Below are 18,384 nucleotides of genomic sequence, written 5' to 3' on the forward strand. Positions count from 1 at the left end.
GTTTTTCTATATAATGGAAAGTATCTCTTAGTAAAATTCCATTTAGTTTTGTCAATCTGTGACAAGACCAATCTATGAGTATGGTGTCCGGACCTGAGCTTTTGTTTCTAGCTCCAGTTGCATGTTGGCTTTGTAAGGGGCTGTTTAATTAATTTGTTTCAAATTGAAAAATCATTTATAAAATTTACAAATATTTTGTGTTTGTTACAATAAATTTTTTTTTCAAAAAATATTCTCTTGTTTTTAGACAATAGGGAAAAAGGCCTCTGTGTCGGACGCTGTCCTGGGTATATGGGCAATCGATTAGTGTTTTGGGGGTTGTGTTACTGTTATGTGTTAACTATTCTATATCTCATACTGCAGTTAATTTATGACAACACCCCCCATTTTTTGGAGATACAAAGATACAAAAGAAATTAAGCCCAAAAAATTTTTTTATTTAAATTACCACCAAATTTTTTATTTTTTGGGTAACATGACCAAAAAATTTTTTAAAACACAATTTTTTGTTGATTGTTGTCGATTCACATTCTTCGGGATCTTTTCACAACAGTTAGCAGTGATGTCGGCAACTTTTTGGGGAGGGTCAGTGTAGATGCATCCTTCTCTGCTGGTCAGGCTGCTCAACACCAGCACAGGAGTATTGCCAGTGCACAGCACCTTCAGGACTCATAAAGTAGTCAGTGAAGGATTCTCTCACACGCACACCAGAGTTGGACGGCCTGCCCAGACCCCCGTTGACCACTGGATTAAATACTGGCTGCTGGTACTCCACATCTAGGTCAGTGTTGTACTCACGAGCATAGTTGTGGAGTACACAGCAAGCCTTTATCACAGCATCAACGGTGTCTGTGTCCAACTGAATGGCAGTGTGAAAGATCCTCCACTGACTGGTCATGATCCCAAAGGTGCATTCCACATATCTGCGTGCACGACTCAGCCGATAATTAAAAATCCTCCGTCGGGCATCCAGTCCCCTTCGTGGGTATGGGCGCAGTAGGGTTGTCGTTAAGGGAAACGCCTCATCCGATACCATCACAAAGGGCACTGGATGTGTGGAAGCCGGCAAAGGTCTTGGGGCTGGGAGCGTTCCACCATCTTGAAGAATTTGCATCCCAATCTGTGACGTTCGCAACACCCGAGAATCCCCAGTACTACCATAGGCACCAACATCAATGGCAACAAATTTGTAATGGGCATCAGCCACCGCCATCAGGACCACTGAAAAATACTTCTTATAATTAAAGAAGCGTGATCCTCATCGTGGGGGCTGCTGAACCCTTACATGTTTACCATCGACTGCACCTATGCAGTTTGGGAAATTGGCCACAGACTGAAAGCCTGCTGCAACCTGCAGCCAAGTCTCCTCGGTTGGGGAAGGCATCACTATAGGCTGCAACTTCTGCCAGATGACGGTACATGTGCACCTCACAATGTTAGAGATGGTGGATTTACCAACTCTAAATTGGAGGTGCAGGGATGTATAGCTCTCTCCTGTGGCCAAAAATCTGCAAAGAAACAAAAAAGAAAATTAGAAGTGTCACACAAAAATGTAATTAAAACATGTCACAAGTTAAGGCCGCTATAATATGCGTCCAGCACCATTCATGTGTTATGTTAAGCATTCAATAATGATGGCATTAACACCCGGCACAACACAAAGGGTGGAAACAAACTAAAAAAAGGCCTGATGGGACTTGTGCACACACACATGCGAGACATGACCAAGTGTTGCATGGTAATCCCCGGACCTGTTGCATGCACTCCGTTGTGGAGCGTGCGGCTCCATGTATTGGTATGTGGGTGCACACTCCGCTCCAGAGTGCAGGCGGCAGGGCCGGGGATTACCATGCAACACTCGGCCATATCTCACGTGTGTGTGTGTATGTGTGCTCCCCGTCCAACAAGAGGGGTGGGTGGGTTTAATCACACATACTGGACACAGAGACAAGTAAAATAGAGACCTAACGACATTCCCACAAAAAAATTGTTATTTACCGCAAGGTGATGAGCAGCCTTTCCTCTGCAGAGATGGACTTCCTCATCACTGTGTCTTGCAGTGTCAAATGGGGTGCCAGGATGGTGAGCAGTCTGTCGAATGCCAGAATCGATAGCCGACAAAAAGAGATAAATTTGTCCGGATATCTGAAAATGGAAAAAGACACAAAAAAAGGGTTACTTCACAAGTTACATTGTTAGCAAAAAAAGGTAAATTTGTCGTTCAATATATTTCAACTTACCTCCTCAAATCATTGTAAAGGACATAAAAGTGCCCCTTCTCTGTTCGCTCTGCTACAAGAGGGTGCACCCACATTCTTTTCTGTGCATGCCTTCTCTGCCGCCGCTGCCTCTAAAATAAAAAAATATATATATATATTTTGTAAAACACAACGATGAGAAAAATATATCAAACATGCCTGGAAAGCAATGCGGAATATGTAAGGGTACGTGTCCACGTTCAGGATGGCCATCGTTATCGTCGGAGCGCCAAAGCCGCTATGTGCAAAGCCCCACCCCCTTCTGGGACGCAATGATGCCAGATGTGTTCATTGTACAAATCCGGCATTATCGCACCCCACGCATAGGGCCCTGTTTTATTCCTTGCAGAGCCGCAGCTTCTCTGCAAGGAACACGGACATGCTGTAATCATAAAAGACGCACAGCATGTCCGGAGTCGCAGGGCTGACGGATGACACACAGTGGACACGTGATTTCATGAAATCCCCTCCACTATGCTGCTACATCTGGACGCTGCATGTTTGACGCTGCGGCCCCACGCAGCGCCAAACACACAGCGTTTCCAGAACGTGGACATGTACCCATAACCCAATATATAAAACAAACAGACATCTGCTTACCTGACGTGTATGACGATTCAGGATTAGAAGAATCAACCCCAGGATCGCAATCCGGTGTGGCGTGCGGAGCTGGATCCGCGGGCTGTGATCTGGCCTACGCTCAGCACTCTGCAGAGCGCTGTCATTAAAAACACGTCCACTCATTTTGGTGTGTTAAGTCCCAAAATGGATGATGGAAGAAGAAAAGGGTTGGACAAGGAAATGACATCATTTTATTTATTTTTTTTTCCCCCACTGCAGTAAGCTTTATTTGTGTCAAACACAGACAATCTGCAGAGAAAACTGCATAAAAAAACGCACTAAAAACCGCATCAAAAAACGCACCTGCGTTTTCTGCCAAGAGCTGCGGTTTTTAGTGCAGAAAAAACAGCAGGGAAATCAGGAACGTGTGAACATGGCCTTAACCCCCCCTATACACCTTAGAGTAAAGTTACATGAAAGCACTGATTTAGGGGGTTTGGCCGACCATATAATGTATTTCGGGGCCTCCCAACAGATGATGCTGGGGCAGAGAAGGATCTGGCATCCTGAATTTCAGAGAATAATCCGTTTGTTCTTCCTGTAGAATCCTCCTCTAGAGGAGTCTGGAGGCGACTCTCTCATACAGACAACAGGAAAGCTGGAATATTTGTGTGTGTGGGGGAGTCGGGAGAGATAGGCGTCTGCCAAATGACCGTTCAGCCAACACTTATCTCATATGTATGGGGCCGTTAGTATTACACTGACAGCAGTGATGATACACGGCACTACAGTAGTACAGTGCACCACCGGAGCCATCAGAGGCTTGGATGTTGTATGATCGCACTAATCAGAGGGGTTTCAAAAAGTTTTTAAAAAAGTTTAATGTGAAAAAAAATCAGTTTTAGCAATAAGAAATATCCCTAACTATAGGGAAAACAGAATCACTGCACAAGTTAGTTACCATATATACTCGAGTATAAGCCGACCCGAGTATAAGCCGACCCCCCTAATTTTGCCACAAAAAACTGGGAAAACTTAATGACTCGAGTATAAGCCTAGGGTGGAAAATGCAGCAGCTACCGGTAAATTTCAAAAGTAAAAATAGATACCAATAAAAGTAAAATTAATTTAGACATCAGTAGGTTAAGTGTTTTTGAATATCCATATTGAATCAGGAGCCCCATATAATGCTCCATAAAGTTTGATGGGCCCCATAAGATGCTCCATATTAAAATATGCCCTATATAATCCTGCATAAAGGGTAATAAGGGCCCCATAAGATGCTCCATAGAGATATTTGCCCTATATAGTGCTGCACAAGTATGGCCCCATTAGATGCTCTGCATAGTCACTTGTCCCTTATAATGCTGCACAAGTGTTATGGCCCCATAAGATGCTCTGCACAGCTACTTGCCCCATATAGTGCTGCACAAGTATGGCCCCATAAGATGCTCTGCACAGCTACTTGCCCCATATAGTGCTGCACAAGTGTTATGGCCCCATAAGATGCTCTGCACAGTCACTTGCCCCATATAATGCTGCACAAGTATGGCCCCATAAGATGCTCTGCAGAGTCACTTGCCCCATATAATGCTGCACAAGTATGGCCCCCATAAGATGCTCTCCACAGCTACTTGCCCCATATAATGCTGCACAAGTATGGCCCCATAAGATGCTCTGCACAGCTACTTGCCCCATATAATGCTGCACAAGTATGGCCCCATAAGATGCTCTGCAGAGTCACTTGCCCCATATAATGCTGCACAAGTATGGCCCCATAAGATGCTCTGCAGAGTCACTTGCCCCTTATAATGCTGCACAAGTATGGCCCCCATAAGATGCTCTCCACAGCTACTTGCCCCATATAATGCTGCACAAGTATGGCCCCATAAGATGCTCTGCACAGCTACTTGCCCCATATAATGCTGCACAAGTATGGCCCCATAAGATGCTCTGCAGAGTCACTTGCCCCTTATAATGCTGCACAAGTATGGCCCCATAAGATGCTCTCCACAGCTACTTGCCCCATATAGTGCTGCACAAGTGTTATAGCCCCATAAGATGCTCTGCACAGTCACTTGCCCCTTATAATGCTGCACAAGTATGGCCCCATAAGATGCTCTCCACAGCTACTTGCCCCATATAGTGCTGCACAAGTGTTATGGCCCCATAAGATGCTCTGCACAGTCACTTGCCCCATATAATGCTGCACAAGTATGGCCCCATAAGATGCTCCGCACAGCTACTTGCCCCATATAATGCTGCACAAGTGTTATGGCCCCATAAGATGCTCCGTACAGTCACTTGCCCCATATGCTGTGGCTGCCATAAAAAAAAAAATCACATACTCACCTCTCTTCGCTCAGGACCCCGGCACTTTTACCTGCTCCTCGTGCGGCTCCGTCTTCGGCACTGACGCTCAGCAGAGGGCGCGCACTGACTACGTCATCGCGCCCTCTCACCTTAGCGTCACTGCTGAAGACACCCGGACCGAGGAGCAGGTGACTATCGCGCAGGGCAGCGCTCCCCCTCCCCATATACTTACCTGGTCCTGGCGCTGCGTCCCTGCTTCTTCCCCGGCGCTGCATCTTCTTCCTGTATTGAGCGGGCAGCGTCACCGCTCATATACAGCAATGAATATGCGGCTCCACCTCTATGGGGGGTGGAGCCGCATATTCATTACTGTATATGACCGCTCATACAGGAAGAAGATGCAGCGCTGGAAGAAGCAGGGACTGCAGGGACCACGCCGGGAGTAGGTAAGTATAATTACACAGCCCCCGCTCCCCCTCCCCTGCCGACCCCTGGATAAGACTCGAGTATAAGCCGAGAGGGGGACTTTCAGCCCCCAAAAATGGGCTGAAAATCTCGGCTTATACTCGAGTATATACGGTAAGTCACGTCCATAACAATTTTATTATACTCTATTATCCTGTACACTGTGGTGTAGATAGAAATCACAGGTATGACAGCAATAGCTGGAATTGGGCCCACAATCTCAAGAGAAAAAAATATAAAATAGAAAATATATTTATAATGTCACCTACAGGTGTTTCTCCAAAAATTAGAATATCATCAAAAAGTTAATTTATTCCAATTATTCAATACAAAAAGTGAAACTCTTATATTATATATAGTCATTACAAAAAGAGTGATCTATTTCAAGTGTTTATTTCTGGTAATGTTGATGATTATGGCTTACAGCTAATGAAAACCAAAAGTCATTATCTCAGTAAATTAGAATAATTAACAAAAACACCTGCAAAGATTTCCTAAGCATTTAAACAGGTCCCTTAGTCTGTTACAATAGGCTCCACAATCATGGGGAAGACTGCTGACTTGACAGTTATCCATTGACACACTCCACAAGGAGGGTAAGCCACAATAGGTCACAGAGTGCTGCATCTAAGCATTTTAATGGAAAGTTGAGTGGAAATTAAAAGTGTGGTAGACAAAGATGCACAAGCAACCGGGATAACCGCAGCCTTGAAAGGATGGTTATGAAAAGGCCATTCAAAAAATTGGAGGAAATTCACAAGGAGTGGACTGCTGCTGCAGTCATTGCTTCAAGAGCCATTGCACACATACATATCCAGGACATGGGCTACAAGTGTCGCATTCCTTGTGTCAAGCCACTCATGACCAATAGACAGCATCCAAAGCGTCTTACCTTGGCCAAGGAGCAAAAGAACTGGACTGTTGCTCAGTGATCCAAGGATTTGTTTTCAGATTAAAGTAAATTTTGCATTTCATTTGGAAATCAAGGTCCCAGAGTCTGTAGGAAGAGTGGAGAGGCCACAATCCATGATGCTTTAGGTCTAGTGTGAAGTTTCCACAATCAGTGATGAGGAGTTATGTCATCTGCGGGTGTAGGTCCACTGTGTTTTATCAAGACCAAAGTCAGCGCAGCCGTCTACCATGAAATTTTAGAGCACTTCATGCTTCCCTCTACCGAATAGCTTTTTGGAGATGGAAATTTCATTCTCCAGCAGGACTTGGCACCTGTTCACACTGCCAAAAGTATCAATACCTGGTTTAAAACAACAGTATCATTGTGCTTGATTGGCCAGCAAACTCGCCTGACCTTAACCCCATAGAGAAACTATGTGGTATTGTCAAGAGGAAGATGAGAGACAACAGACCCAACAATGCAGTCGAGCTGAAGGCTGCTATCAAAGCAAACTGGGCTTCCATAGCGCCTCCATGCCACGCCAATTGATGCAGTAATTGATGCAAAAGGAGCCACGACCCAGTATTGAGTGCATTTACTGAACATACATTTCAGTAGGCCAACATTTTGGATTTTAAAATAATTTTTCAAGCTGGTGGTATAAAGTATTCTAATTTACTGAGATAATAACCTTTGGGTTTTCATTGGCTGTAAGCCATAATCATTATCAGAAAGAAACACTTGAAATAGATCACTCTGTTTGTAATGACTCTATATAAGAGTTTCACTTTTTCGTATGGAAGAACTGAAATAAATTAACTTTTTGATGATATTCTAATTTTGTGAGAAGCACCTGTAGATGACATTACTAATATATGGGAGCACATAGGAGACATTACTAATATATGGGGGCACATAGGAGACATCTATAATATAACGCTGGGAGCGTCACTCTGTCCGAAGCCTTTATAGACTGCGCAGGCGCGACGCTCCTAGCGTTACATTATAGAGTGTCAGGAAAAAAAAAATGGTGCCGGAAGGCGCGGACTGCCAGGAGCAGGGGGTCGGGAGCAGGGGGACACCGTGCACATATTTGCGCCCTGATTATGCTGTGGCACTTCATGCCACAGCAATTTGTTACTTACGCCATTCCTTTCCGCCCATTTTCTTCGTCCTCCTGCAGCCGGAATCGGCGCCTGCGCAGTCCACGCTTTCCGGCGCCATTTTCTTGAAGACACACTGCAGGTGCGGAAAGCAATGGCGTAAGTAACAAATTGCTGTGGCATGAGGCTGTGGCACTTCATGCCACAGCTATTTGTTACTTACGCCACCTGATATGGGGCATATACTATGGAGCATCTTATGGAGCAGAGTATGGGGCATATGGATGGGAGCAGCAAATTAAAGAACGGGGGCGCAGGATGGGAGCAGCACATGACAGAACGGGGGCGCAGGATGGGAGCAGCACATGACAGAATGGGGGAGCAGGATGGAGCAGCACATGTCAGAATGGGGGCGCAGGATGGGTGCAGCACATGACAGGATGGGGGTGCAGGATGGAGCAGCACATGACAGGATGGGGACGCAGGATGGAGCAGCACATACCAGGATGGAGACCATATACCAATATAAATGCTCGCCACCTGGGCGTAGAACGGGTTCAATGGCTAGTTACTAATATATCGGGGCACATAAGTGACATTACTAATATATGGTGGTACATAGGTGACATTACTAATATATGGGGGCTGTGAGGCGGGGGGGAGGAGGATCATATGTGAATGGTGATATGTATCTCCCAGGATGTGGACAAAGTCCTATTAGACCTGCTGGAGTGCCTTGTGGTCACAACAGGACGCCAGTATGTCACAAAACAAAGTAAAAGTAAGCATGGCCTGGTCAAGCTATTTGACCAAGAAATTGTTCAGGAAAACACGTTAAGGGAATTTATTTTTGAAACTGACTACAGGAAGGTAGCTGGGCAGTCCGTTTCCCCCAGATAGGTCTTGCAAGTGGCCCATGGCCACGGATTCCAGGTTAAAACCCCTGCAGCACGAGTTTGGGTGTGTCAGTTTAGAGTTTGCAACTTGTGGAGCGGTCAGCTCTGCAGAAGTTCAGTCTGTGTGAGTTAACAAAGAGCCAGCAGAATGAGCTCCTGGCACCCCGCAGAGTGATATGGTGGTGCCGTCGCCCTCAGCAACCAGACACCCACGAACTGTTTTGTTTCCCGGCTGTGATCCGGATGCCGTATGCTGTACAATGTGTGAGTGTGGACACAAACACGTTTGCTGTGAACTTTTCCTGTGGTTACTGTCTGTCACACTGAACCATCCCCACTGCACTAGCTTGCCACATTGCAACCCAGGCCTGTGGACAAAATGGAGGAAATCCTGAGGCAGCTGGTTCTCACATAGCAACAACAGCAACAAACCAATAACCAGTTGCTGCAGCAAATTGCAGCCCTGCGTGAGGCACCTCCACCGCCGACCCTGGAATGTTGCGAGGCCCAAGAAAAGGTTTGCTCCGCTTTGAGGAAATTGAGTCTGGAAGACGACGTGGAAGCTTTCCTCACCGTCCATGAGCACACGGCAGAACGGGAGAACCTGACAACATTCCAGTGGGCCAAAGTGGTGGCTCGATTCCTGAGGGGTGACGTGCTAAAGGCTTACTTTGACCTCCGTCGGACGGACGCCTAGGACTACACCATGCTAAAAGGTGAGATCCTTGCCCGACTGGGGGTTAATACCTTCATGCCATACAGCATTGGGTGGGGACCCGGGCACTCTGGACCAGGTGGTCATGGCGTCAGCACCCGGGCAAGTGCCGGGGCCCTGGCAAGACAGGGGGGCCCATTCAGGGCTGGCATTAGGGGCAGGCAGCTGCCTAGGGCCCCCGCTCCCCCAGGGGCCCTCAGCTAGCGGCACATCACGCAGCCGCTACGGGGCCTCTGTGAGGTAGGGGGGCCCGCCTGTCGCCAGCTCCCCCGCCGGCGCATTGAACTATACCGGCGGTATACCGGTGTCTGCATATAACACAAAGGCCATGGTTCGCTTCTTTAACGTGGGAGATCGGGTGTTGGTTTTAAAAAGTGGGCGAAGTAAACTACAGAGTTTACCAGTCCGGGGAAAGAAAACCTGAACAGTTGTATCACATTAATCTGTTGAAAGCGTGGAAGGACCGGGAGTGTATGCTTACGGAGATGACTCCCAACATATCATCTGGGGACCCTCCGATATCGGCCCAGACGGAGGCCGAGGGAGAGGTAAAGATAGGAGACACCCTCTCGAAACAGCAGCAGCGAGAGGTGCAGAAATTGGTAAAAGGGAATACTGATGTATTATTGGGTTTACCCGGTCAAACCTATGTCATCCAGTATGACATTGTCACCGAGCCTCACGTGACAGTATAAATGAAACCGTACTGTGTGTCCGAGGCACGCAGACAAGCGATCGTAAGTGAGGTGAAACAAATGCTTCTGTTGGGAGTAATTGAGGAATCCCGGAGTGACTGGGCTAGCCAAGATGGTGCTAATCCTGAAGCCGGATTGGTCATAACGGTTCTGTATTGACTTCCGTAAGTTGAGGTGTCAAACTTCGACCTTTACCTAATGCCCAGGGTAGACGAGCTGATCGAGCACCTGGGTCAGGCCCAGTACATCAACACGCTCGAACTGACTAAGTGATATTGGCAGGTGCCTCTTACAGAGTCGGCAAAGGAAAAGACCGACTTCATAACACCGGAGGGTCTGTACCACTATGTCGGCCTGTCCTTTGGACTACATGGAGCCCCAGCCACGTTCCAGAGGTTAATGGACATAGTACTGGAACCCCATTGGAAGACGTTTTCATCTTTAGTACTGATTGGCATACCCACTTGTTCTAGGTGCAAGCGGTAGTAGATTTGCTCAAAGCCGTGGGCCTGATGGCGAATCCCAAGAAATGTGCTGTAGGCAGGGGAGGGCTGGGTGGCAGGGAGGCATTTGCCCTGAGCCAATTAATTAGCACCTGCCTGCCCTGCAGCGTGAACAATGAAAGAACACCTGACTGCGGCCCGCGGTAGTGGAGAGCAGCCGGCCACACACAGCTGACAGCGGGGCGGGCGGGACTCACTGCAGGCTGAGAGCGCGTTGCTATGGCACCCGGCGGGCATGCTGGGATTGGATCCGGCTGGGGTTCAGAGAGTCTGGTCATGTACAGCGTGCTACGTAAGTATGCCTCTGAACCCTCTGGATCTCAGGCTGTGAAGACAGGTAGTGGCCGCCATTACAGTTTGCGACAGGGTCACAGCTCACAGGATAGTCTAAGTTCCACTCCTACTCCAGTCCCTGCTGCTCAGTGAATGTGCCCTACGGTAAGAGGTGTCCACGTCCAATATTATCCCAGATACCTCTGGGTAGTATTATGCCATTTTTTGAATAGCAAACTGAATTAGATGGTATTAACATGAATATATGCAACAATAGAGTTTGTGCCAGTCTTATTAGTGCATTTGACGCCACTTGGAGCTGTCTTAGCAGCTACTTAAAGGTCAACGACAATCTATATTATACCAATAGGAACCCTTTATGTACTAAAGATAACACAGATAAAATATAGCTTTTAATTAATATACCAATTAAAACCATGCCACAAATACAACCAGATAAACACATAAAACACACAACCGTGCACTCTGGGATAACCCTGCCAAACAATACCTCTTAGTACTGCCTACCTATCAGTGGAGGTTGGCACCCTAAACACAGATACGAGATTGGCGCCCCCACTCACCGTCGGCTGTCCCTATGTCTCCTAGTATGGATCCTAATATAGGTGTCACATACAGACCAGCACTTACACTAGACAGGAAAAAGATAGGCAGACTAACTGGCTGATTGTATATATATATATATTTATGAAATAATCATATATATAAACTAGGTTTGTGACAGGGTGAGATACACGGACTAAAGACCAACAATGTGCATAACAAAAAAGTGCTCGTGTATTAAAAATAGGCCTCACTACCTCTGTACCCTACTGCTGTGCAGCCTACCTGGCTGTGGAGGTTGGCACCCTACTGGTCAGCGGAATGGCGCCCCCACTCAGCGACGACTGGCCCTGGGAAGCCCTAATATTAAATCCCAGCCTGATAATGATCAGACACAGATGTGTAAATACACAAAAATGGCGAGGCACAAAAACATATATAGCTGCAGGGAGAAAAAGGAGAACCCCCCCCCCAAAAAAAAAAAAAAAACCTTATCTTCAGCCGAAGATAGCCTAGTGCTTAGATATATGCATGGTAAACAGAGGGTGAGACCGATACTTATCAGTGTTGATATTTCATACGCCTCTACGCGTTTCACCCCAACGGATCATCAGGAGGCCTTGATATGTAGATCAAGCATCTACATATCAAGGCCTCCTGATGATCCGTTGGGGTGAAACGCGTAGAGGCGTATGAAATATCAACACTGATAAGTATCGGTCTCACCCTCTGTTTACCATGCATATATCTAAGCACTAGGCTATCTTCGGCTGAAGATAAGGTTTTTTTTTTTTTTTTGGGGGGGGGGGGGGGTTTCCTTTTTCTCCCTGCAGCTATATATGTTTTTGTGCCTTGCCATTTTTGTGTATTTACACATCTGTGTCTGATCATTATCAGGCTGGGATTTAATATTAGGGCTTCCCAGGGCCAGTCGTCGCTGAGTGGGGACGCCATTCCGCTGACCAGTAGGGTGCCAACCTCCACAGCCAGGCAGGCTGCACAGCAGTAGGGTACAGAGGTAGTGAGGCCTATTTTTAATACACGAGCACTTTTTTGTTATGCACATTGTTGGTCTTTAGTCCGTGTATCTCACCCTGTCACAAACCTAGTTTATATATATGATTATTTCATAAATATATATATATACAATCAGCCAGTTAGTCTGCCTATCTTTTTCCTGTCTAGTGTAAGTGCTGGTCTGTATGTGACACCTATATTAGGATCCATACTAGGAGACATAGGGACAGCCGACGGTGAGTGGGGGCGCCAATCTCGTATCTGTGTTTAGGGTGCCAACCTCCACTGATAGGTAGGCAGTACTAAGAGGTATTGTTTGGCAGGGTTATCCCAGAGTGCACGGTTGTGTGTTTTATGTGTTTATCTGGTTGTATTTGTGGCATGGTTCTAATTGGTATATTAATTAAAAGCTATATTTTATCTGTGTTATCTTTAGTACATAAAGGGTTCCTATTGGTATATTATTAGTGCATTTGCTCAGTTGAATACTTAAAGGCTATGTGCACACGTAGGAAATGTGGTGCAGAATTTTCTGCACTAAATCTGCATCTGCAGATTTGATGCAGTTTCTGTGCAGTTTCTGTGCAGTTTCTATGCAGTTTCTATGCAGTTTCTGCGCAGTTTCTATGCAGTTTCTGCGCAGTTTCTATGCAGTTTCTGCGCAGTTTCTGCGCAGTTTCTGTGCAGTTTCTGTGCAGTTTTTGTGCAGTTTCTATGCAGTTTCTATGCAGTTTCTGTGCAGATTCTATGCAGTTTCTGTGCAGTTTCTGTGCAGTACAATGTAAATCAATGAGAAAAGAAAAAAGCTGTGCACATGGTGCAGAAAAATCTGCGCAGAAACGCTGCAGAACTGCACAAAAGAAGCGACGTGCACTTCTTTGAAATCTGCAGCGTTTCTGCGCAGATTTTTCTGCACCATGTGCACAGCATTTTTCTTTTCTCATTGATTTACATTGTACTGTAAATCACAGTGCAGTTCTGCAGCGTTTCTGCAGCAGAAAAATCTGCTGCAGTTCTGCACTAAATCTGCATCGTGTGCACATACCCAAAGGGAACGTGTCACCTCGTTTTGCTGCTGTAAGATGTGGCCACTGGCTTTCGGGGCTTATCTACAGCATTCTATAATGCTGCAGATAAGCCCCCGGTCCAACCTGAAAGATAAGAAAAACAAATTTTATTATACTCAACCGGGGGGCGGTCCGATGCGGTCCAGTCCGATGGGAGTCGCAGGTCTGGGTCCGGTGCCTCCAATTTCCATGCGATGTCGTCATCCTGCTTGCTTCGCATTGTGCTCCTGTGCAGGCGTACTGATCTGCCCTGTTGAGGGCAGAGCAAAGTCCTGCAGTGCGCAGGCATCGGGAAAGGTCAGAGAGGCCCAGTGCCTGCGCACTGCAGTACTTTGCTCTGCCCTCAACAGGGCAAATCAGTACGCCTGCGCAGGAGTGTAAGGAGGTGAAACACCAGAAGAGTCTGGGGGCGGTTACCTTCTCGGCTCTGTGCCTGGAACCATTGAGCTGTGCTGCAGTTTCCCCAGGGGGCAGACTTAGAGACTGGCACAGGAAGGAAGCGATCGGCGCAAGGGACTGAGCAGCGGTCAGAGCAGGGTGCAGCTGCGCTCCGGGAGAGAGAGAGCTCCCGGTCTGAGGACAAATACAGGGAGACTGCACAGAAAAACTGCATCCTGTGAGTACTTGAAAGCGGACTCTGCTGTTACTGGAGAGGGGCGCTTTGAGACCCGTGTAGAGACATTGGCCCATGCAGAGACTTCTACCCCCTGGTCCCCACGGTATCAGTACAGAGACTGTGATTGTGATTCCTGGTACAGAGACTTAACAGTGCAGAGCCCCTGATTCCTGGCTGTGCTGCAAAAGCTAAAGACTCAGAGCCTGTGCATACCACATTAACTCCCGAAACTCCAGGCAGCAGGCTCCTAGAGACTAGTCAGCCCACAGACAACAGAGGGACGACAAGTGCCGCTGTTTCTCGGCGCCTACGTTGGAGAAGACGACCCTTCAAGCAAGTCCTCATCAAACTGATAAGTGTTCTTTTCTCCAGAAATCTTGCTTACTCCTGTTACATTGTTTGTAATATTGTATATAGTACTTGTGTATACTACACCCTGTATATACTGCACCCTGTATATAGTACTTGTGTATACTGCACCCTGTATATAGTACCTTTGTATACTGCACCATGAATACACTGCACCCTGTATATAGTACTTATGTATAATGCACCCTGTATATAGTACCTGTGTATACTGAATGTATACGTCTATCTGATATTTATTGATTTAATGGAGAATATTTTAGTATGGGATATCAGAACCATCTGATGGCTAATTGTGGAAATAGCAACTACTACTTCATAGTATCATTGTATTTAAGGCACAAATGAAATGTTAGTACATTTTTCTGCACTAAGCACTTTATAGCATTATAGCACCTTTTTTGCACATGTACCTTTTTACTTAGGATCAAGGCCAAAAATAATCATTGGCAATTACTGATATAAGCTATATGTTCTATGTCATTAAAAATTAACACGTGGACTTTATGAGATAGCCTCCACCATCCAGTACCTTTTGTTTCTGTTATTTTAATCAATTTTTGCATGAATTAATTCATTTCATCATCTTATATATAATTGCCTAGAATACTACTTCCTGCTTTGTCCGGAGCTAATGTCCGGAGCTAATGTCCGGAGATAAGTGACGTCAACAGTGTCCAGTGTCTGATTGGTTGCCGCCTGCTGCGAGCGACCAATCAGAAACGTGCCGTACTGTGACACACTCCGCCCGCCATTTTGGTGTGATTTTTGAATTTTTACCTCACAGCAAGTTTCTACTGCGTGGAGGCGGGCCCAGTGACGTTGCTCTTCAAGCTCCTGCCGAATTTCAAGTATATATGGATTCTAGACTCCCGATTCTTTAGAATCGGGCTGCAATCTAGTTTTAATATATTTTCTTTGGTCACTTCAATTTAATTTTTGTTCTTAAATGGGATATGCAAAAATTTATGTTTAATATATACTGCACCGTGTATGTAGTACCTGTGTATACTGCACCCTGTATGTAGTACCTGTGTATACTGCACCCTGTATGTAGTACCTGTATATACTGCACCCTGTATATAGTACCTGTATATACTGCACCCTGTATATAGTACCTGTGTATACTGCACCCTGTATGTAGTACCTGTATATACTGCACCCTGTATATAGTACCTGTGTATACTGCACCCTGTATGTAGTACCTGTATATACTGCACCCTGTGTGTAGTACCTGTATATACTGCACACTGTATATAGTACCTATATATACTGCACCCTGTATATAGTACCTGTGTATACTGCACCCTGTATATAGTACCTGTGTATACTGCACCCTGTATATAGTACCTGTGTATACTGCACCCTGTATATAGTACCTGTGTATACTGCACCCTGTATATAGTACCTCTATTTACTGCACACTGTATATAGTACCTGTATATACTGCACCCTGTATGTAGTACCTGTATATACTGCACCTTGTATGTAGTACCTATATATACTGCACACTGTATATAGTACCTGTATATACTGCACCCTGTATGTAGTACCTGTATATACTGCACCCTGTATGTAGTACCTGTATATACTGCACCCTGTATGTAGTACCTGTATATACTGCACCCTGTATATAGTACCTGTGTATACTGCACCCTGTATATAGTACCTGTGTATACTGCACCCTGTATAGTACCTGTGTATATTGCACCCTGTATATAGTACCTGTGTATACTACACCCTGTATATAGTACCTGTGTATACTGCACCCTGTATATAGTACCTGTGTATACTGCACCCTGTATGTAGTACCTGTATATACTGCACCCTGTATGTAGTACCTGTATATACTGCACACTGTATATAGTACCTGTATATACTGCACCCTGTATATAGTACCTGTGTATACTGCACCCTGTATATAGTACCTGTGTATACTGCACCCTGTATATAGTACCTGTGTATACTGCACCCTGTATATAGTACCTGTATATACTGCACACTGTATATAGTACCTGTGTATACTGCACCCTGTATAGTACCTGTGTATATTGCACCCTGTATATAGCACCTGTGTATACTACACCCTGTATATAGTACCTGTGTATACTGCACCCTGTATATAGTACCTGTATATACAACACCCTGTATATAGTACCTGTGTATACTGCATCCTGTATATAGTACCTGTATATACTGCACACTGTATATAGTACCTGTATATACTGCACCCTGTATGTAGTACCTGTATATACTGCACCCTGTATATAGTACCTGTGTATACTGCACCCTGTATGTAGTACCTGTATATACTGCACCCTGTATGTAGTACCTGTATATACTGCACCCTGTATATAGTACCTGTATATACTGCACCCTGTATATAGTACCTGTATATACTGCACCCTGTATATAGTACCTGTATATACTGCACCCTGTATATAGTACCTGTGTATACTGCACCCTGTATGTAGTACCTGTATATACTGCACCCTATATATAGTACCTGTATATACTGCACCCTGTATATAGTACCTGTATATACTGCACTTTGTATATAGTACCTGTCTATACTGCACCCTGTATATAGTACCTGTGTATATTGCACCCTGTATGTAGTTCCTGTATACACTGCACCCTGTATATAGTACCTGTGTATACTGCACCCTGTATATAGTACCTGTGTATACTGCACCCTGTATATAGTACCTGTGTATACTGCACCCTGTATATAGTACCTGTGTATACTGCACCCTGTATATAGTACCTGTGTATACTGCACCCCGTATGTAGTACCTGTGTATACTGCACCCTGTATATAGTACCTGTGTATATTGCACCCTGTATGTAGTACCTGTATATACTGTGCCCTGTATATAGTACCTGTATATACTGCACCCTGTATATAGTACCTGTGTATAGTGCACCCTGTATATAATACCTGTATACACTGCACCCTGTATATAGTACTTGTGTATACTGCACCCTGTATATAGTACCTGTGTATACTGCACCCTGTATATAGTACCTGTGTATACTGCACCATGTATACACTGCACCCTGTATATAGTATTTATGTATAATGCATCCTGTATATAGTACCTGTACATAGTACCTGTGTATACTGCACCCTGTATATAGTGCCTGTATATACTACTCCCTGTATACAGTACCTGTGTATACTGCACCCTGTATATAATACTTGTGTATACTGCACCCTGTATATAGTACCTGTATATACTGCAGCCTGTATACAGTACCTGTGTATACTGCACCCTGTATATAGTACCTGTATATACTGCAGCCTGTATATAATACCTGTATATACTACACCCTGTATACAGTACCTGTGTATACTGCACCCTGTATATAGTACTTGTATATACTGCACCCTGCATATAGTACCTGTGTATACTGCACCCTGTATATAGTACCTGTGTATACTGCACCCTGTATATAGTACTTGTGCATACTACACCCTGTGTTATGATCTGGTGGCCTAGGAGCAGCATGAGACGTACTCTGGAGAAGGTGGTACCTGTACTGACCGCATACCCTGAACCTAGCAGCGCAACTAGAAATAGCCATGGGATGTACCTAACACTCCCTAGACACCTCGACACAGCCTAAGGACTAACTTCCCCTAAAGATAGAAACGGAAAACTATCTTGCCTCAGAGAAAATCCCCAAAGGATAGACAGCCCCCCACAAATATTGACTGTGAGAGGAGAGGGAAATGACAAACGCAGACTGAAATCAGGATTAGCAAAGGAGGCCATTCTAGCTAAAAAGAAAGAATAGAACAGAGAACTTTGCGGTCAGTATTAATACACTAGAAAATATCCACCACAGAAAATACAAAACTCCACATCTGACTAAAGACATGGAGGGTATATCTGCATCTCCAGAGATACCGCTTGGCTGCAAAAAATCCTTTCACAGACAAGCTGGACAAGACAAAACATGAAAATGCACTGAACTATAAGGCCCACAGCATGTGGACAGCAGAAACAAAGCCAGGACTTATCTTTGATGAAAAGCACAGCAAACTGGAGAGACCAGAAAGGGATGTGAATCCTC

General features: G+C 45.3%; 2 protein-coding genes across 2 annotated transcripts in view; both read right to left on the reverse strand.

Annotated features, from left to right (window-relative positions):
* Positions 1–18,384, reverse strand: part of LOC138663262 (zinc finger protein 420-like) — an 81,179-nt gene that overhangs the window by 25,106 nt on the left and 37,689 nt on the right. The window lies entirely within an intron of this gene.
* LOC138663273 (uncharacterized) lies at positions 455–2,816 on the reverse strand. The gene is made up of 3 exons (XM_069749449.1): positions 2,241–2,816; positions 1,999–2,145; positions 455–1,508 (listed from the first exon to the last, which is right to left on the reverse strand). The coding sequence occupies exons 1-3, from the start codon at positions 2,312–2,314 to the stop codon at positions 1,259–1,261; spliced, it is 471 nt and encodes a 156-aa protein (XP_069605550.1). The 5' UTR covers positions 2,315–2,816; the 3' UTR covers positions 455–1,258.

The sequence above is a fragment of the Ranitomeya imitator genome, chromosome 2, assembly GCF_032444005.1.
Source record: "Ranitomeya imitator isolate aRanImi1 chromosome 2, aRanImi1.pri, whole genome shotgun sequence".
Classification (NCBI taxonomy): Eukaryota; Metazoa; Chordata; class Amphibia; order Anura; family Dendrobatidae; genus Ranitomeya; species Ranitomeya imitator.